We start from the raw sequence: 21,887 nt of genomic DNA on the forward strand, positions 1-21,887 counted from the left end.
AAATTTTATCATTTTCGTGATTGTTTTGATGGAAATCGAATCAATTTTATTTGGGTGAGTTAACCACAACTTTAACCAGTATAAAACATAAATTTAAATGAGATACATATTTGTATTTACGATCGATGTAATGAATTTTGCTGTTCTACCTCTATCGGCCATAGAATTTATTATAATAGTCTATCCAATAATTCACTAACATACAATTACAGTGTCAATAAATTTAAAGCATCAATTAGTTTCAAAATGCCAGTGAATTGCAGTATATGCCATTATAAAGAAAGATATTCCAATCGAAAAACAAATTGCGCCATATTGGTATCAGATAATATCCCTGCATAATTTTCACATAATTCAGTCAGTGGTTGCCAATACTTTTTATATTCAGTTCTGTCTATGAATTTGAAATTTATTCCTTTAATCTATCTCTTCCGTCAATATCTTATATCGTCTAATGTATATATATATACATAACGACAGCTTCAATGATGTTGGAAAAGCTTTCAACTACATAAATATGCAAATGTGCATACGACATTACGAATAATTACGCTTTTCCCTTTGTTTTGAAAAGTGAAAATTTAATGGAGAAACGGGATACTTATCGTAGTCTATTATCGTATACAATTTCGTTTTGTTATTGTCAATACACGATTGAATATCGAATGAAGGCATACACAGACTGTAAAATACGAAAGTGAGGTAAATTAAACGTCGAAGGAAGGTTGGGGTGTTAGAGTGTTGGACTAATGTAAACTTTTATCCCTACTAAGTACGACATTGTCTCGAGCTTACCGTTCGTAAAATACAACCAAATTAAACTTTTACGATTAAATATTCAAATGAAAATTGTTTTTACACAAATAAAAATTAGAGTCCTATTGTGATGATCTATAAGCGAAATAGGGCTACCCAAATTGGTGTTGGTTTTAATAAATTCAGATTAATATCAATAAATAGTCTGTGAGTCAATTGATCTTATTCTAAATTAGTATTGAAAAATTAGATAAAAATAAACTCGACAAATTTAAGCTTTAAGTGTTACCGGTTTAGGTGTCCTGGTTCAGTTTAAATTTGAATTTTATCGGCAACATTTGAAAATCTAGATTCATCTAAGCCAGTGACACCATATTATAAAATCCGAACAGACTTCCCGGTCCATACATTTCATGGTGCTTTGTTTGACGATGGCTCAATTTTCCACTATCCAAATATTTTGCGAAAATATTTACCGGTTACCAGGATGCCGCATTAATTTCTATGCACGAATCCGAATGCCATTAAATGCTGTCGATCTACATCATGCTCGGCGGTGAAAACGAAAAGCGTTCATGGATAGGATATAGATTATAGGAAATAGGATCCAAGAGCGTTCGGAATGAGGCTCCGTGTTAGTTACGGCAGGAAATGATGTGAAAATGTTCAATCAAAAAATTAAAATTGAAACATTTGAAAGAGAAAAGCGACAGTTTGTCTTGAATTTTTTCGTCGAGACTTGTACGAAAAGAGATTTTGTTTTTAAATTATTTAAATTAATTTCAATTTACAACATCGATCTTTATTAGTAGATCAGCGATTAATTTTAACAATTTTTGGACACATGTAAAGACTCTGATTAATTAAACTTCGGTTGATCACCATATGACGTGCGTTAAGTCAAACTCTATTGAGTGTTTCGGTATTTACCACATGCAACTAATCTTTATCATTTGAAGCGAATGCATGATTTAATTTTGGTTTTGTCCTATGTCAGATCTAGGACAATTCAAATCACATATAATTTCCTATTCGTGATTTAAGGCGTAACAAAATTCTAAAAGCTAAAAATGTTTTTAATAAGGTGTTCGTAACAAAAAAAAATATTCCATCGAGTGGTATGTATGTTCATTGACTATGAACTCAAGGCGTAGAATAAATATTTTCAGTATTTAGCGCGATATGTACGTTTCCTCCAGTCAAAATTTTGATCTACATTATGTATGTGATTCTTCGTCACCTTTTACAAACGTCGATGACCAGCCGTTTCTAAAAGGTTTATTGAGCATAGTTACATGATAATACAAAGAAATATTTTTTCAGATGAATTAATTTTTGAAAACAATTCAACAAGTTGCATGATTAGTTTTGTAAATTTTAAATTTAATTTAATTGCAATCTAAGATTAAACTGTCCTAAATGCGGTACTGTTTTAGCATAGCGTTTTTAGCATCATTCTACAAACTCTACGGGTTTTAAGGGAACAACGAAAATAAAACACAATCACACTTTGATGCATTTCTTACCCGTGGTACGGTAATATTTATCAGACCCCAACAGATTTTTTTAAGTCCCCATCGTATCTTCCGTAACAGAATAAAACATAGAAGTAGATAAAAAGAAAAAAATATAACGAAATTAGAGACGAACACAAAAGCAAAAAACCTATAAAAAAATGCGAGAAAAAAATTAATTTATTTCATCTGTTTATCAATACAATTTAAAAAATGTAAAACTCGAAAAATTTATAAAATAGAATCTTAATAATACGAAAAAGGATATTAGTTGATAGCTCTTGATAGTGGCGCAAGTAATATAAATAAAAAGCGTTTTTCTGCTAAAATAAGACTCGGAACAGGTCAGGAACTCCTCGATCTGAACCTGAATTTCAGATCGACCTGAAAATATTTGAATCCGAACTGTTCTGAATTTACCTGAGCTGTTAATGATTATCAGATATCAGATAAATTCAATATTCAGTTCAGATTCAGATAACGTGAGATTCAGGTTTCAGGTCGACCTGACCTGTTTCGAGTCTTATGCTGAATCGGTAAAATTGTACGTACATGGTTGCAAGTTATTTGCTATGACTTCCAGGGTTTTTGCATGAACCTACGACGAGTAGGGCTTAAAACTTATGTTCTAAACTTTTGTTTTTGAGCGCTCTATGGACCCTAACGGGCGCAGGTCTCAATGAACGCAAGTCTAGGAGTGTGTCTGTATTTCGTAGTTCCATAAAAGATAAATGACATTAGCTTCGATACTAAAATACGCCTCGCCATTTCTGTTAGAGCAAAACGATAATGAAGGTAATATTTACTGAAATGGTGGCGCCACCCTTCATTTCGGTATTAAATTTTAAACCGTCCCTCATATACGATCATACTCGGAGTCTCGTAGATTTGACTATGCGTTCCGTCGTTCTGGTTCACGGTCGCCTTGATTGATGCCGCAAGGCATTTCTATTGTACCAGACAATTTTATTTTCGAATATTCAACTTTTATGGCATTTTTAATCTCATTCGTTACAAAGAGTAACAGAATGTACTCGGTCCGGTAGACTATATTCTCGAAACAAAGTTTTGCAAACAGCTACGTTGGGTTTTTTGCGTGCAAAATAAACACAAATACATGATTGGTTGAGGGTATAAAATACACTTCTGAAACATGTAAAACTTTCCAACTAAAAATACCGATCCAAGAAAATCTCTATATTTCTACCTTACCACTGTGTCACAACTCTAAACTATATAAGGATTTCTCTAAGTTGATTTAGTATCGAGCTTAAAGTTGAAAGAGCTCAACAGTCGCAATAAATAAAATTCCAGATTATTTACTTACGAATGGTGAACTGTGTACATTTTGTATTGTCTAAAAAATGGGAACAATTACGTATGAAATGAATGGGTTTGTTAACACACTAGAGACAGACACGAGTTCATCGTCATAACTAATTTGGCTACAGTTATTCAAAGTGAACGTCTATTTAAGAGATCCTACTAATGGACGCTACTCAATTTTATTACCACTTTTTTTTTGACCAGTTACCGTTTTTCTAATCTATTTCAAATAAACTATCCAGAGTCTAATTCTAAAAATTATTTTAATTTTTATTGAACTTAATCGACCCAATTCAAATAAAATATTTGGCTACTAAAATAGAAGAAACAAAATTTGGAGCCCATTATCTGTCATATTTTATTCGTTCGGATTAAAATCATAAATTAAATTCTCCAAGGCAAACAATTTTCCATCTAAGCTGTTCACTTAATTGATCTTAACATCTTCTTTGCATGAACTTGCAATATATATGTGCCATCAAAAATGATAGAATTTAACTAACTTTGAACTAAATAAACAAAGTAGATTATGTAACTGAATAAAGTTTTAATCGAAGAGTTCTTAGTTATAAATAGCCCAATAGTTGAAGTAATTTATTGAAAAACCGAAAATAAGGAAATAAATACGGGAAAAAAATTCCAAAGCATTTCAGATCTATTAATATTTTACGTTATTAGTTTCAATATTTCGGATCATTCAGAAAGTATAGTAATGTTGGAAATATTAGTTTTGTAGACTAGTTGAAGAATAAATCTCGTAACATAGTGTGTACAACGTATACATTGTATGAATTCGACTCAATTCGTAGAAACAATAATCACAAACAATAATAGAAGTTTGGATATGATCATGGGACTGAAGCGAAATTTATAAATGCTTTGTGTGCATGTTTTCAACAGAAAAGGGAATCCATTCGGTTGAGTCTACAATACATACTTATTGCAAAAATAACGTTTTGTTCGGATGATTCGGGATGAAATTTTGTTTCAAACTTTTCTTTTCCAACGAACCTAATATTCTGCGAAATAAAAAATAAAAATTCATTTTGAAGAGGGATTAATTTTACCACATTAATCATCCGGAAGAGCATCGTGCGGTAGGTAACTTTTGAAACGAATCTTCGATAAAAATGTATTTTTAAATTAATAAGAATAATTCATGATTTGATTATATATTAACAATTATAATCATTTTTAGGCGATTGCGCTGTAGAATAACCTAATTTCCCGTTCTAACGACTCTTTTATTACTTTTTAAATCGATTTTAAAGACTTTTACGGTAATTATCTTTCGACTTCTGCTATTTTACCATTTGCTGTTAATGAGGAATTCTAAGCTATACGAAATCAAATGTGTTGACTTTTTGCTTCCAATAATATTTCATTCTACATTATAATACAACAAGCTATTCAGTCATCTCATCTCCTACCCTAACTACGATTCCTACACGCAAAATTCTACGTTCCTTCGTATACACATCACACACAATTTTTTTTTTGTTTGTTTGTGCCCGTTTAACATTTACATACACTACATATTCGCACATAGAATGGTAATCTTTCTCAGCTGGCGTGTTTCTACGAGAAAAATGTTTTATTTAATTAACCTAATTCATTTGTAGAAAGTTGAAGATAAGAAAGAGCGTAAAATAAAAATTGTTTTTCTTTTCTTTTCTCTGTTTTTTTCTTCTTATCTTTTTCAATTCTCATTACACATCTGATGACTTCAGTAAGGAGCTTTAAATGTACATATATATAGAGAGAGAGGATACCAGAAAGATACTGAGATTTTCGAAAGATAAGAAAAGTCAAAGGTTTTATTTGAAGATTAGTTACATCGAAAGCTCTTATTTAATTACATTCTGGTTTCATTCGAGGTTTTATTAGATAAAAAAAAAATATTTTGGTAGATAAGATTTTGTATAAAATATAAGTAAAAACTTACGGGTTTTGGTTGCCGTTTTTGACGAAGCATTTTCCTTATTCAGCAATGGTCCTTGCTAAGGTTATTTCCGTTAAACTTTTGTTGTGAGCATATATTCATATATATTGTCAACGTTCTTACATATTTACTAAGAAATCACATTTACAACAGGAAATGATAAAAAAATTACTATAACTCTATATTGACATAACAACAACAGCAACATTTCTCTTTTCCATTATTGTCATGACTTTAATTTTAAGATTTTATTCCAATTGGATGATTTTCGAATCCATTACCGCAACGAATATATCTGAAAACAAGATTGAAATTGAAGGTAATTAATATGTAAGCATTGTCAATTGATAAATTTGAATTATTCTGGCTGTTTGACAATGATAGTACATTACTTACCAATGGGGCAAATGATGGAAATGGTACGTCTTGTAGGAAATTTCGGTAAACACACAAGAAGTACCATTTCCATCATTTGCCCCATTGCCAAGTAAGTTATTCAAAAATCTGAGGTAAAGCTTTGGCTCTCTGAAGTTAACTATCCCCACGTTTTTGAATAAAAATAATAATTTTAAACAAGATAATGTAACAAAGGACTTAGATCTAAGCTTAAGCATAAAAATAACTGCAATTGACCGTCATAACAAAATGTTTTTGTGGTGATGTTGATGAAAATTAATGAGAACGTCTGCTCCATTAAATTTTCTCAAATATTAAACTTCAGTTAAAATTTCCTTAACTCAATGTATACAAACGTCTATACCATCTATATGGCGGTTGTTATGTGGCGCAAAATGAACTCAATTAAGAAATTCCTCATTTTTATAGGGACTATTGTCATTATTCCATTCACGTTATTTTATCGTATACCGAATAATAACCCTCTTGACTGGAGAGAGTGACCATAAGATACTTTATATGTATATAAAATTCAATGGGCTGTGTGTACGGCAATAACAATTCATTCAAAAGAAAATTTAGAAAAAAAAATTCTTTGACTTCAACTATGTCATCGCATTTGTTGAACACGTTTTTATGACTCAGGTGGAGAGGTGAATCCATTGAGCTTTTGAACAGGCTATAAAAAAAAGTCAACTTTTTTCAATTCCAAAAATTTTATATGCCACCCACATTTTGTCATGCGATTCCGTGTATCTGTTATAATAGCCTTATGGTTCTCTCCAAAAAAAATATGATTTTATGAAACGAAAACTTTTTCTTATTAAATAGATTGTGTTTCGTACTTTTATCAAGGTTAAGTTTTCCTTACATATAGATAGGCCTTGTATTGTGCCCGTATTGTGAATTTATTGACAAGAGAGTTTTTATGCCGTCAAAATTATGAGGAACATGCCTGTTTCTAAAGTAAAGATCTCTTTTTATTATCTCACTGATACATTCTAATCCTCATCCCGTCGATATGTGAATAGAAGATACAAATATTTCAAGTTGTTGCGGATTTACGGGTCGTAAAAAGGTTTTTATTCCTTTCGATTGGAACGGCTTTTGTTTCGTGTATGTTTCGTTGTCTATTTTATCATCTTGTTATATATACATTAGAGTCCTTTAATTTGTGAATGGTTGTATCGTTAAATTCCGATTGTTTATTGAGGTTTTGCTTTGTAGATTAAACTGATAATATTTATTCGAATCATGCCCGCCCCGGTTTATATAAACAATTTCTCAAAGAAATTATATAGTTTTATTGGGGGAAATCAAATTTTATGAATTCTATTTACTTAGACGTAAGTGAAGATGATGGGAAATTAATCATTTTTACGGCTTACGAGAACTATTCCATGCTAGCAGTATAAGTGATTATATCAACATGCTGTCATGTGTCTGGGTATAGAAGAGAAACTCGACATGTCTTGCAGGGTGTAGGGTAGGTGTACATTGTACATTTGATTCAAGTAAAAATTGTTTAATGTCTGTGTTGATTGCGATGCTAGGAAATCAGCACTAAATAATCTAATAAAATTTCACTCTTCACTTCTCTTTCTTGAAGATTGTGAAGGGATATCGCAGACATCAACAGAGTTTCATTCATTACTGGAATTTTGCACAGCTTGCATTTCCAATTAAAAAAACTTATTTTCTCTAAAATTGTAAATGTTTTAAGTCAAAACACAACTTTTATTGGATTCAACTACACAGTAAATTGTGTTACACATTTGCATGTTGTTTTACTCATCGAGATACAAAATGGTATACAACCACAACAGAAGTGATTATTTTCATCTCGATTGGATTTGGCGGCCGGGGCAGTGACAATGAGGTCACACTTAACTTAAGTGACTTAAGAGCGGTTTTCTGGATGATCTTCAGGAGGAAGATTTAGTTTTAGTTGATATAGGTTTCAAACTTGAGACGAAAGTAGAAGGAAAAAGAGCTTCTCTAAGACTGCCCTGCTTTGTGAAGGGAGGACAGCATTTGCACCTTAAACAAAGCAAAAATTGAAAAAAATACAATTTTGCCTCTCACACGGAGTACTTTTTTTGGTAAGTGAAAATCAAGCCTTACTGATGTATTTCATGAAATGTAATGTCATTTTTTCTTTTTTATTAAAACATGACAATTGTACTTGCTAATTGCTTGATATATCCAGTGACATTTTATGTTTAATTCAATGTAATGTTTTGCAGTCTAAAAATACATCGAAAATACAATATACCTTAAATCAATGCACCAATTCTGACCGCAAATCATCAAATTCAAATGATTTTATTAAAAACACTTCAAACATTTACTGCAACTTTTAAAAACTTCGCGCTTTAACTTATGTCAAAATTAAGTTAAGTTACGTTACGCCACGAAAACGTCGTTATATGTCACGAAAACTACACACAAACACACACACATTCAAGAAAGAGGAGATTTTTAACTTTGGTTTGTCATTTTGCCTTGCAAAAATATATCTTAGCAAACCGTCAACCGTTTGTCAACGTTTTTGTTAGTTGCGTGTATTTTTTCCGATACGACAAAAAGAAGATGAATTCACTGCCAAATGAGTTACTGCTGAAAATCCTAGGTTATCTACCGAACAATAAATCGGTAGCACTCGTCAGTCGTCGATTCTACGATGCAGTTTGTACGTTGGACGCAAAAGACGAGCGCCTTATCTTACACGTTTACGTACGAACTATTTCTACTTTTCGTGAGTTCTATAATAAAATTTACGTTTTTGGACAGGAACCGAAAGAGAAAAACGACAGATTCATTCGTAGCGTGATGAACACAACGCGACCCATAAGAAACGTTCTGGTCAACTTTGCGTCAGTGGAACGTGAAGTGGTCTTTGGTGTATTGAAGAAATTCACTGAAAACATCGACTACCTAAGTGTGTGCGCGGAAAAAGGATCGGACTATCTTGAAGCGATAGAACTCGTTCCAAACGTAATTCATTTGGAGCTGGTTTCCCTGGCTTCCTGCAATTATATCCCGTCGACCAAGAAGGCACGTCATGACGATGAAAACAACAAAGTGCTGAATTTGTTGCGATTGAGAAAATTGCAAATGGATCGATGCTTGAATTCAGACGTCGTGGAAATGTTCAATCGATTGCCGGATGAACTTTTGAATGAACTATCATTATTGGCTTCACACTTGAGTCGATCATATGAGCTGTTCCAAAAGCAGAGAAATATAACAAAACTTACAATCACGCGGTGCAGATGCAATTGTGTATGCGATCACAAAGCGATGATCATCAGAGATGCATCTATTTTCGACCACTTGCAATTGAAGTTTCTGGAATGGCAGGCCGATAAATTCGAAGACGCGAACGTTGGATCCGTGTTGGCAAAGCAGAAAAACCTTGAAAGTCTGAGACTGGTTGCAATGAAAATTAGTGTCGACCTACTAAATGTTATAACGGATCAGTTGCGTAAGCTTCACACACTTGAGATTGGCATTACCAATCTACCCACCGATGCCGTTAAAAAAATTACCAAATTGGAGAATTTGACCGATCTCACACTATGGAGCGACGACGAGGACAGTACCGAAGTGTTCAGAGAATTAGCTAAGTTGGACAACAGTCGAATCACTGCACTGAACATTCAGCATTGCTTCGGTATTCCTGATGATGTGATTGCATCAATGTCCAGATCGCTTCCAAATTTGAAAAGGATCGCCGTCCATTGCGTTTTTAGCATTAACACATTCTCGGCGATTTTGAAGCATTTCAACTACGTTGAAGCTGTACATTTGGATGCAGCGGACATCAGCTGGGATGCTAAAGATCGCACTGGTAACTGCGAATCGCTGTTGAAACGAGGATATGACAACCACAAGCTAACCGAACTCCGGATATCGTATCCCATAGCGTATTCTTTGAAAATGGTAGAGAAAATGGTTGCGTACTATCCACATTTGAAAAGACTGGTCTTTTTCCCGACGAATCGCTTATTTTACAATCCGTTCGTGGGAATTCTGAAAGGTTTCAAGGAATTGGAATCGCTGTTCATTCTACGGTCACTGTACGAGGTCAAGAAACGATATTACGACCTAAATCTAATTGTCGAGCACGGAATCAATTTGAAGTTTGTTGCGCTGTTGGATTTGGAGTTGGTTGGTCACGATGTGTTGATGATTGAGGAAAGTGTTCGCAAAAAGTTCGGTTTCATTCAATATGACCGAAAGTTGGGAGTGAAAATGGCTGTTGGCAGACGAATAATGAAAACCGAATGGGAATATGTGATGACGAACACCGATTGGGAATATATCCGGCCGTACTGATCGAAAGATTATACTGAATTTGATTTTGTTTCAATTTAAGACATTGTTGACTGTTCAGATTGATTTTACGACCACATTTTAAAATAAAAATAATGAACACTTTTCCTTGATCCTCAATTCTCAATTATGCGACTCTGATTCAAAACCTGACCACAACGTCTACTTTTTGTGAACCTTGAACGGCTCTTGTAAGGTAAGTTGTCCACACGAAGCAAGGCCGAGACTTTATGAATTGGAGCAATTCCCCAGAGACGTTAACTTTCGTGTCGGGTGTTGGGTGCTAACATTACAAGAAAATTTTTCATCATAGAGCGTCTGGGAAAGCGTAGAACAAAAATTTTAAAAGACACTTCTAGCTAATTGATGCGAAAATAATCCGAATATTACGCATTTCGATTGATAAGCTGACTATTAGGTGACATTTTTCCAAATCTAGAACTTCAGTATCCGTACACAGATAACGCTGACCGAAATCTTAATTTTTTACTTTGTACGATATCTACAAAGACCATACTCATTAGGGGTGTTCGTCGGTTCGTCCACAACTGGTCGATTTTTTGTAATACGAAATGGTACAACCCAGAAAATCCGCGGTCCAAAGGTTCTAAAATTAAATTAGCGAAAAAAAAATTTGAAGATCTACGAGTAGAAGTACTTCCCTTATAAGTTGACCACTACTCGATTTTACGTATGTTTTACTTCAGATCCATATTGTTTCCTTCTCTAAGGTTTACACAGGCCTTATTTTTGTATGAAATTGATGTAATGTGATTGAGCAACGCACTCCAAGCATGAGTGTGAGTGGTACTCTAAATAATATACTGAAACTGAAATAGGTTTGAAAGAAATGGTACTCTATTTGACAGCTGTCACTACGATCAATAATGCTTGGAGTGCGTTGGTTTGAAAGATGTTTTTTGAACTGCCTTTTCATTTACATTTTTACATGATAAGAAAAATATTAAAATTAGGCAATGAAAATTGTCGAGTACATCGACGTCTGAGGGAAAATGGTGGCAACATTAGTCTCGTACGCTAGCTAATATCGCGTGTGTGGGACCATTCGAAAGTCGTTGGCACACAGAACTCGATTAAAATGGGATTAAGACCAACTCCACACAAAACGGCCAGTCACGGTTAGGTCGAAGTTCCCGAATATGGGTACAAAAATGAAATACCTCTTTTCCAAACAATTTTTTTTTTTTTCAAAAAAAGTTGGACCTTCCGTCTAATTTGTAGTTCTTGACAACCTGAATGTTACAAAAACAACTAAGTCCGATTTTGGAGCCGATTTCGGAAGCCTGCATTTGGGGTCATTTTAGTTCTCTGATTAAGCCCAATAAACCCTAACTAAAAGTTTTCATACAAATTTGAACCACCTTATTGGGATACATGCGAGGATATTATGAATTGTGAATAGTAAAAGCAACAAAACAAATTATTTCATTCTCATGAATATTACTGGTAGCAAAACTCGCTGCATAAAGCGACAAAGGCCATAAAAACTTGTTAGAAAGATTGCAGCATTAGCAAAATCAAAGTTTATTTCTTTTCCGGAAGTTTCATACACACCCGATGAAACGTTTTCCACGTGTTTGCCTGGTGAAAAACTTTCATTCGATTTGTGCATTCAATGCCTACGACAAAGAAATACGTAAAATTGTCTAAAAGTTGTGTACGGCGTTACATTTATACTATGGAAGAACTTTAGTTTATAGCTTCTCGAAAAGTACTCAGTTATAGCAGAGATTGTGAAACTTTATCAGTTTTTGATGACTTACAAAGTTGCTACGAAAACTCTTACTTCTACTTAGACTTATTTCCACAGAACGCGAATAGTGTAGAAAATGAAAATTTCGCTCACTAATTATAAATCGATTGAAGAATATGCAGGAAAATGTTGATAATTGATGTTTCGATTTCGACTCATTTCATTCGAAATTGGGAAACCCGTTTTATTGGGGGTTACATTTATTGTACAACTGTTCAAAATAAATCGTCCTTATAAAGCTCAGAAGCAGCTCTTTGATGATAGGATTTACATTTCACCCCGAAATTGACATGAGTCATACGGCAAAGGTATTTTATTTGGTCTTGTCAAAATGTATTAAGGTATACACAATGCATGGCTTAAATCTCTGGAAAAATTGCTACACGATAACGTATTTCATGCTTCTTTTGTTACAAATACAATTTCCAGAAGTAGGGCACTTTATGTTATTACAATAATGCCTCAGAAAGAAGCCAGTAATTGAACGGAAAATTTTTAGAAACTTAAAGTGGGAGGATTCTGGTAGATATTAAGAACAATTTAGCTAAAAGATTTGTTGGGAAATGTGTATATTCAAGATTATCCTTTGTTGAATGGAGTTGTTTGGAAATTCCTTTAACATGTATTCGAACATACCCCCAACGTTAACCTGTTACAGAAGGCTGTCATCTGTTATCGACCACGACCGTAATAATAAACGACAAGCTCTGACTAAAGAGGTCTTATTTAGCAAAAAGAATGTTCAAAACAAATGAAGTAAAAGATTTCTGAAATCTATATCTGAAAATCTTCGATCAAATGAAGTAATATTTTGAACAGTAAAGCTGTTAATATGCTTGCCGTCTGTGACAGGTTAAGGAACTAACTTTAATTGATTATTTTCCCTTTGACTCATTTGAAATTCGAAATGTTAGCTGAACTTTTGCTGTGACCTAAATAATGTAACATCGGATTGCATGGATCTTTAAATGATGAAATATTTTACGAATGGTAAAGGAATCTTGTAAATCGAAGGAATTTTCAAATTTTCAGACGACCAGCAGCAAGATAACTTTTTAAATTTTCAACCGTTTTTTTCTGTGCTTGTAAATATTGACTCAAATTAGAGTAAAAATTACATTCAAAATTGGAATATAAATCTAATTCATTAAGTAGATAAGAGTACGCTTTCCACGCTTTCCGAATTTAAATACAGGACCCTGAGGAATCAACCAGTGTAATTGTTTCAAAATGAATTTATGTTGAAATTACGAGTTACGCTAAATTTGTTTTCATCCATGAATTTTCGAAAGCAAATTGAATTTTATAATCATCAATTTTATGAGCTGAACTAATTCAATCAATAAACACTCCATCATTCTTCCAAGCGAAATCCCACTTGCCATTATGGCATTGAGTGGAGACCTAATTCGTAATCAAGATCGTTTATTTCACTTTTTTTACATTTTCGATACTTTCGTTTTAGGAATGCGGGGATACATCTTGAGCCATACGTAAAACCCTCTGCATTACATACAAAATACTCAAAATTATACTTATTTATATCCAAATAAAATTCATATATACGCAATGACAAGGAAACAGTTGAACCTTTTTCTGTTTCTAGGTTTTTATTATCGGAAACATTTATGTATAAGAAATATTACGAGTCGACTATAACTGGGTGAGAAACTTTCACGAAGGAAATTTTTTTTTGGGTTCATAAATATTCTGCTGCGAAGGGAACAAACAGAGTCAATGACAGCTTTTCTATACGCTTGACTGGCATTTGAGGTATTTTTATTTTTCTGGATCCGGATATTACCGTATGGTGTAATTTGTTAGGGTGTTAATGACACTTTTATTGCTTTGACGAAGTGATACTATATTTGATAAATTTGTTTTTTTTTGTCTTGCCATAATTCTTCGATTTGTTAAGTAGCGGTAGCTATGCTTTATGGGCTATTTGTCTTTTTTCGGGTTTATTATGATTTCTAATCCAATGAAAAATGGGAGGCCAAACTCTTTAAGGATTTCAATTTTCCGTTATTTTTTGCAATTTCAATTATTGTCTTTTCATGTTATTGGTGAGCAAATATGCCTTCCCTTATCCTTTTACAATGAATGTGTCAATTAAACAAAGAAAGGTATCGATAAGCTTAAAGCAAAACAACGAAGTTTCTTATGATTCTTCCTGATCAGTATCAGCAACACAAAAATATAATTTAGAATATGTTCCTATTCGAAGCTACGAAGTGTGTTACTTGTCGCTTCATAGAACTAATATCGACAAACCTCCACATAATTTTTTGGACATCACCTTAGACACACCGTGTCACATTAGTAGACCCAAGACACCTTATAAATTGGAATCCTTCTAACTCAACCTTGTCAATTTGTTAGAGCAGTCACGCCGACTTTTACTTTGATCGTATGGGGCAAGCGATTTCTCTGGGCGTTACAGATCAACGTCAGGAGTGTTGATAAATTGTAAATTTGGTCTTAGCTGTATTCGCCCCCAATCGTCATATTGTATTCCGCGCGCCTGTATGACAAGAAAGAAATTGACTCAGGTCAGAACTCAACTCATTCATTTTATGAATCATTCAGCATGCATTACGACATGAGTTAAACATTACGATACGTATACGTTGATAAGGCATGTGGAATGATACAACAGCAACAGAATTGGATTGAATTTATTGAATCCTCAGATTCAATGGGTGTAGTCTAGTTAGTATTCTAATCGAAACCTGTAATTTAATTGTCCTCGAAACTGTATTTTATCATAAAGAAAAATTGTTTATATTTCAGGCCTCTGCGCCCTTACGGGTGGAGAGCTAAACGGAGAGACTGCGATTGCAGGTTTATCTTTGGAGAAGAATCAAACCTCTTTGGTAGCAATAGCAATTGTATGAATAAGCCGCTTTCTTCTGTGAATTTTCCACAAAAAAGTGGAAGCCCAATCAAACTCACTGACAAAGAAACACGAGTCAAATTTCATTAATATTCTCTAACTTACCCAAACAAATACACATAGGCGAGGTATCTTCATTTTCAAAAGAATAATTGTCTACCGTACAAATTCCGCAATATATCAACGTCAGAAAATTAGTTGAAAATTAAATGCCTAAATCAACTAGGTATTTGAAATCACTAAATGAATCCCTTTCATCGCTCCAAATTGTGTTTATTTATAATATCACACAATTTCTCCAAAATCTTGCTGAAATAACATTGAACCCACTTGGTCTTCTTTTTCAAGAATCTTACCCTCAATTTGGGCTTTATAAATAATTTAATCACAAACAGTATGACATTTCAACACACAAATTCAATATAAAATACCACCTGTTGGTGTAAGCTAAATATGGGAAAATTCAACAGTTTTATTTGCTTTAATGGATGTTTTGTTTACAAATTGATAGAAAGTATAAGACAATGTTGTTTTATCGATATATCCCTGTCACTCACAAGGAGGTATAATGTATTGTGGACACATGCTGCTGATATAGCCTAATAATTTATGATTTTGTTATACGAAACTTTTACATGTGTCCCACCATTAAATAAAGCGCTAAACAATTTGATAACTATAGAATGTGCTTAGTAGGTCGTCGGCGTATATTTTATACTATACAAGTTTATCGCTGATTTTTCGCCAATCGTATCTTCAATACAAGGAAACAGAAAATAAATGAAAAATAAATCGAATGAAACACTGTACAGCTTTGAAAACTATACCGGAACCACAATTAATTGAATATCAAATTTAATTTTGAAAATTGCTGGAAAGTTTTCCGGGTCGATGTGCAAAGTTTGTTAGTGTGTCAAGATATGCTTTGATGTAATTCATACCGGATTGAACTGTTAAATGAATTATTGCTTTAGTGGTAGCCAGAGAATGGTTGAGTGAATTGTTAATTCAATTTTAATCTTATTGTAAATGTTCTACAATTGAAGCAGACTTTTATAGACGATTTGACGAATGTACTTTAAACTAATGAAGTAATCGATTTTCCATCATTCTTTTGAAAACACTGGGTTTAAGTGAAATTCCATGCGGTTCGTAAAATATTATTGTAATATTCTTGTAAATACAACCACTTCCTTTTGACCAATTGAACACCTTCGTGTACTTAAGTGCATGTACGAACAGAATTTTCTGCTGTGAAATTCTACAGAGCATGCATAATGAATTATTTTTCACTGGTCTCACTAATGGAACTATCAAGGAAAATAAACGCCACACAAGTCGCAAAACTTTTCAACAGGTCGTCGATACAGGGAACAAAAAAAGAAACAATTTCCTACACACGCTCTATTAAATAAATAATTTAGTCCACACTACAAAATAGCCAATTATTTTCTGTAGATTCTGAACATACCAATGTACGTACATCGGCGGTCGATTTTACACTTGTAGTAAAGTAATTGAATATTAAATGGTATCGACCATTATCCGATAATCCAATTTGTATTTTGGACAGAAATTATAAAAGTTAATACAGGTGATTGTGCTGATCTTCTGTTCATTGTATTCGTAAATATCTGCACAAATGTGCGTTCAGGGAGTTCATTTATCAACACAATAAACCGCATAACGATCAGACCATTTGCTTCAAGTATTTGCAAATTGAATTGGGTATAATTTATAATCGACGCATGACATAACATGATACCCCACATACTTAAACTTGGAAACCCTGTCAATGTTTAAAGGAAACACGTTTAAGAGAATGTTAAGCAGCAAGCTTATAGTATTACACATATCGTGTCAAACAAGCAAGCTGACTTCCTTCCTTCTGTCTCATTATGATTGATTAAGTACCGAAATAAAACCGTCGATGGAACATATTAGATTTGGGCAAGAAACTTTTCTTCCATTTACGTATCAAGTGGGAAATCTTAGTAAAGTTCATGCCGTTGATAGATGGTTTTTCGGAAATTATTTTGATGAAGAGTTCGGTGTATTTATGTTCGTTTGCTCGACATGGACACTTTTTGGCGAGTAAGTTTAGATAAATGAGACAGTGTCAACATGAAATTCAATTTCAATGAAAACAATAGGAACAAATTGAAATTCATAAAAGTGGGAGGAAATAATTTCAAAACTCATTAGATTTATCATAATAAACTTGCCTAAATCTAAATTCGAAAGTTTCGCAGCGAGACATGGTTTACTGAGCCATGCTACATTATACACAATCTTGAGCGAAACAATTATCTGTAACATCAAGCAAAAGATTTCATTTACTTGGCGTATGAATATGTTTTTTCTTGTCTAACGAGTAAGCAATCACAGTTTCAAATTTGTGCTTTCATATGCTTACACAGAATACTTAAACAGTTGTTAGGTGTTTCAGACAGATTTGACAGGAATACTACGAAACTAGCATAACACCACTCTAGGCAAAATATTCAGCTTGACGTTACACGGTGTGGTTGAATGGAGTTTAATTAAACATGTTGTCGCAAATTTGATATTTTTGGATATTCTTGTTCTGCTTGTGATCCTGAACAACGTTCCACAAAAATTTTTGATTTTCATCCGTGCAGTCCGGAGCACCCGGACCAAGGCTCCCTAGAGTGCTCTGTGGGTGCGATAGAACGGATTGGGGTTGCAATCGATAGGATATGGAATTCTAATAGTCATAGTACAAAAAAATTATCGCATGGATGCAAGGTGGACAGGTGGCGACTCATTGAAGTTGAAAAATGACGATCTTTGAAAGGTTCTACAGGCGTAGATACTTGAGTGACAGAGGTGGTAATTAGATGTACAAGTAGAGGGACATTAGTTCTACCAATATCCAAAAAAATATCTTTTTAAAATATTCTACATAGCAACTTTATAGTGGTTCAAAATTTTTCTCTCATTTTTGGCCATAGTTGTGAAACGCAGCAACACCTAAGTCATACTCATGATAATTTTTCGCAGCCAAACTGCTTAGTTTTGTTTTGCTGAGTTTCACAACTATGGCCAAAAATGAGAGAAAAATTTTGAACCACTATAAAGTTGCTATGTAGAATATTTAAAAAGATATTTTTTGGATATTGGTAGAGCTAATGTCCCTCTACTTGTACATCTAATTACCACCTCTGTCACTCAAGTATGTACGCCTGTAGAACCTTTCAAAGATCGTCATTTTTCAACTTCAATGAGTCGCCACCTGTCCAACATGCATCCATGCGACAAATTTTTTGTATTATGACCATTAGAATTCCATACCCTATCGATTGCAACCCCAATCAGCTCTATCGCACCCACAGAGCACTCTAGGGAGCCCAGGTACGGGTGCTCCGGACTGCACGGATGAAAATCAAAAATTTTTGTGGAACGTTGTTCAGGGTCACAAGCAGACAAAGAATATCCAAAAATATCAAATTTGCGACGACATGTTTAATTAAACTCCATTCAACCACACCGTGGTTATACATGATGGAGGAAAATAACAAATTTTTAGATGAAAGATTTATCCGGTAAATCTTGACTCCTGCTGCGACAAAACATTTCTGAAAATTAATTTGGATTTTAGCATGAATATTTTCTGTCTTTATTCTCTCCTAAAACTAAATTTGAGTCGAAGAAAAGATACGCTCACACTAGATTGACAAATGCGAATCGTTAAATAACACTTTAGACATCAAATGATTTGCTGTATCCAAAATTGTATATAATATTTAAAAATTCACATACGTTTCCAACGTTTCACGTACATACCTACTGGCTGTGGCTGTTAATTATTTAGAAACATAGAAATTGTTTGTACTTAGAGTCTATATTTTTCACAACATGTTTTAGTTACAAGTGTGTATAAAGCGTACGGACTGGATCATGTTTAAAGCGGTTTTATGTTACATTATGTATAAATAAGTGTAGCTCTGTCTACACATTACAACCCAGTCATGTATACGATTACTAGAATTAAAAGAAAGTCTGTGGAGTATAGGGGCTACCAAACAAGAAATCGTAGAAAAAGAGGGAAAACCTGGACCTACGCACACACTAAGAATTTTCTTTCTGTAAATACGAATTTATATTCACCAAAACGATACCAGCACACTTTAAACAAAACAAGTACACAAATATATATTGCTGCTACTTGTAAACGTTCATGTTTAAATAGTAAAATGGTAAGTAAATATCAATGTTCGATTTTATCAGAATGTTTTTTCGGAACGTATAGTCTAGTCGATTGGATAAAGTCAGATAGAATCGAATATCATAATAAAGTGATAACAGATTCGATAAATAAAATATGATGTCATGGACGTCAATATATATTTTATGGATTTTAAATACCAAAACACGTCACGAATATTTTGTTTATTTATCATCAAGCATCAAGTAGTAGACAATATAAGATTTTAAATCATTTACTCAATTTTGAATCGATCTTATTTATCCATATCCATTTTTCGACGTACATAGCTCGGACAACATCAAAGGCACACTTTTTGTATACTAAGAATTCATTCAGTTTTGTTTATAAAGATCGATGTCTTGGAACATCCATTTCGAATGGATTAAAAATTATTCTCTAAAGTCGCAATTCACATTTCCGAACGAAACAAAAATATTTTTTCTAGATTTTTTCGATTTATTTTTCCACAAATTTTTATTTGTTTGTGGAAACATTTAAAGGAATAGACCGATTGTTTTCCATTCAGTAGGTGTAATCTTCAAGATGTTTACTATCGTTGTTCGATAGATCTAACCGTGAACCGAAAATCATTATTAGCAAACTTCTGGTGCCAAGGTTGTCGAAGTGTTTTTATATGCTTACTATGTATAGTTGCAACTCATAATTTAGTTAAAGAATTAGTTCAAATTATGTGAGTTCGTTGGCACCTATTCTAAATCGACATTGACGTTCACTGGATTATCGGAAAATTGAAAGTTATGAACTAAGGTTTCAGTTGCAAATGGGTTGAGCGGTATATCAGAGAAAACTCTTTGACATAAAAAAAACGCCGCAGTAATAGTATATTACTTCCGAGGTTCCAAGTTGTGTATTTGATAAGTGGGGTGTTACAGCCCGACCCGAAGGGGAGGGCTGTATTCCCCACTTGTCAAATACACAACTTGGAACCTCGTAAGTACAATGCTTTACGTGATTAGGAAATGTAAATGAAACACGCCGTAACACGTAAAGTATATTTTCCAACTGAATGAATATTTTTTTATGAAGACATTCATCGCTTGTAAGGTAAGGGTGAGGTGATAATTAAAGTAACGGCTCAGAGGTATGTAATATCCTAGAATCCAAAATTCAACCATATGCCGCTAACATTGAAATTATTTACATTTATGCTCTTCAAACTTTGATTGACAACGATGATATCAGCCCTATATATCCTTTCAGAAATAAAATGAAATCGCTGCACATCACATTGCAATATATTCGAGAACTGAGTTACGAAAAATAATGGGGATAGGTTTTATTTGCCTGTGAATCGATAATTAATTGAGATTGCACTAATTGAAAACGTTTGGAAAATGATTGATTGACCTGACTATATTATGGCGTTATTTATTCCATGAAACCAATCTGCGTTTATTAATAACAATTGAAACGAGAGCGGTTTTTTTTTCGTACACTGTCATTATACTGACTCACTGACTGATGGAGACAGTAACTTTTTAATGCGAAAAATATGCACCTTCGAAAGTAATTTACTGGCGTTCAAGGTGATGATTCAATAGTAAATTGCAAACTAATAAAAATATTATTTTTTTATTGTGACGACAGACACATATTGAAAAATATTTGTTCTTCTTGTCTGGCATCTTAGCATCTTCCCGAACATTTGTTCATAACACAATAATATGATCCACAAAAAATATTACATAAACCTATTCAGAAAGCACATCAAATTTTACAATTCAAAGTTTGTCCTAATCTTACCGCACAGCAACACAGACAAAACATTTGGCGAACCCTTCAATACGATGAAGGGAGAACATTTGCAAATGTAACTTTTTATGAGTAAAGGTAATTGGCATTAGTGTAAAATGTAAATGTTTAATGTCGCTGTAAATGGTGAAAATACCCTACGTGCACATAAATATATTGTTTACAAACAGGCGTAATATTCAGGCAATTTATTTAAATTACCCCGACAACAACTGATTCAATAATATCATTTCGTTCCATTACTTTGGTATGGGTGAATGGCAAAAAAAAGAGTGGAATATTAATTGTTAATTAATAAACGTAAAGTTTTACTGGTTTTACTGCTTTTGCTTGAACTTTCTTTGCGGATTTCCACGTCATTTACTCCAAAACTTAACGCATCCAGATATATTAATTGAAAATTTTAGTTTAACTTTAATTATTCCTCGAACGGGTATGCAGTCTTTCATTAAAAACTTCATAAAACTTTAATTTTGCACCCATTCTTATTAAATCAAACTAAATCAAGTTGAGCAAGTTTTATTCGTTCAATTTGGCATTGTTATATATTTTATCAAAGAATTTTCATACCGTTTTAGCCACAGCCAGCAGTGATACATAATTAATTTTCGTTTTGAAGATAGAGCCAAAATTTGCATTACATTGGTGAATAAGTTGAAATGTAGATTATTTTGCTCGAAGGGTAGACAAACAGTCAGTTCAGTCACAATGTTATATAAATTAATTGGTACAACATTCTGTCTCTCGGTTTTGCTGGAACTCAATTCACATCTGGTTGACAAATACACAATTTTAGATGAAATCAACTAAAAAGAGCTCTGAACTTCTCTTATTTATAGTAGAGGCAATGTAAAGACCGGCATAACGTTATTGCAATCGTTATATTTTGGTATATTGACGTAACGTTACAGTAACGATTAATTTGTAACAAATGACAAATT

The 21,887-nt window shown here is 33.4% G+C and overlaps 2 protein-coding genes across 8 annotated transcripts in view; one reads left to right on the forward strand and one right to left on the reverse strand.

Annotated features, from left to right (window-relative positions):
* Nucleotides 1-21,887, reverse strand: part of LOC119073431 (transient receptor potential cation channel trpm) — a 54,933-nt gene that overhangs the window by 31,189 nt on the left and 1,857 nt on the right. For all 7 annotated transcript variants that reach the window (XM_037178910.1, XM_037178909.1, XM_037178908.1 and 4 more), the window contains exons 2-3: nucleotides 5,542-5,833; nucleotides 2,283-2,339 (exon numbers count right to left, since the gene is read on the reverse strand). In XM_037178910.1, the coding sequence (XP_037034805.1) occupies nucleotides 2,283-2,339; nucleotides 5,542-5,571 (87 nt within the window). In that variant the 5' untranslated portion in view covers nucleotides 5,572-5,833. The remainder of the gene's footprint in view (nucleotides 1-2,282; nucleotides 2,340-5,541; nucleotides 5,834-21,887) is intronic.
* Nucleotides 8,396-10,375, forward strand: LOC119073490. Its single transcript, XM_037178997.1, has 2 exons — nucleotides 8,396-8,670; nucleotides 8,728-10,375. The coding sequence occupies exons 1-2, from the start codon at nucleotides 8,527-8,529 to the stop codon at nucleotides 10,273-10,275; spliced, it is 1,692 nt and encodes a 563-aa protein (XP_037034892.1). The 5' UTR covers nucleotides 8,396-8,526; the 3' UTR covers nucleotides 10,276-10,375.

Source organism: Bradysia coprophila, unplaced genomic scaffold (assembly GCF_014529535.1).
Source record: "Bradysia coprophila strain Holo2 unplaced genomic scaffold, BU_Bcop_v1 contig_138, whole genome shotgun sequence".
Lineage (NCBI taxonomy): Eukaryota > Metazoa > Arthropoda > Insecta > Diptera > Sciaridae > Bradysia > Bradysia coprophila.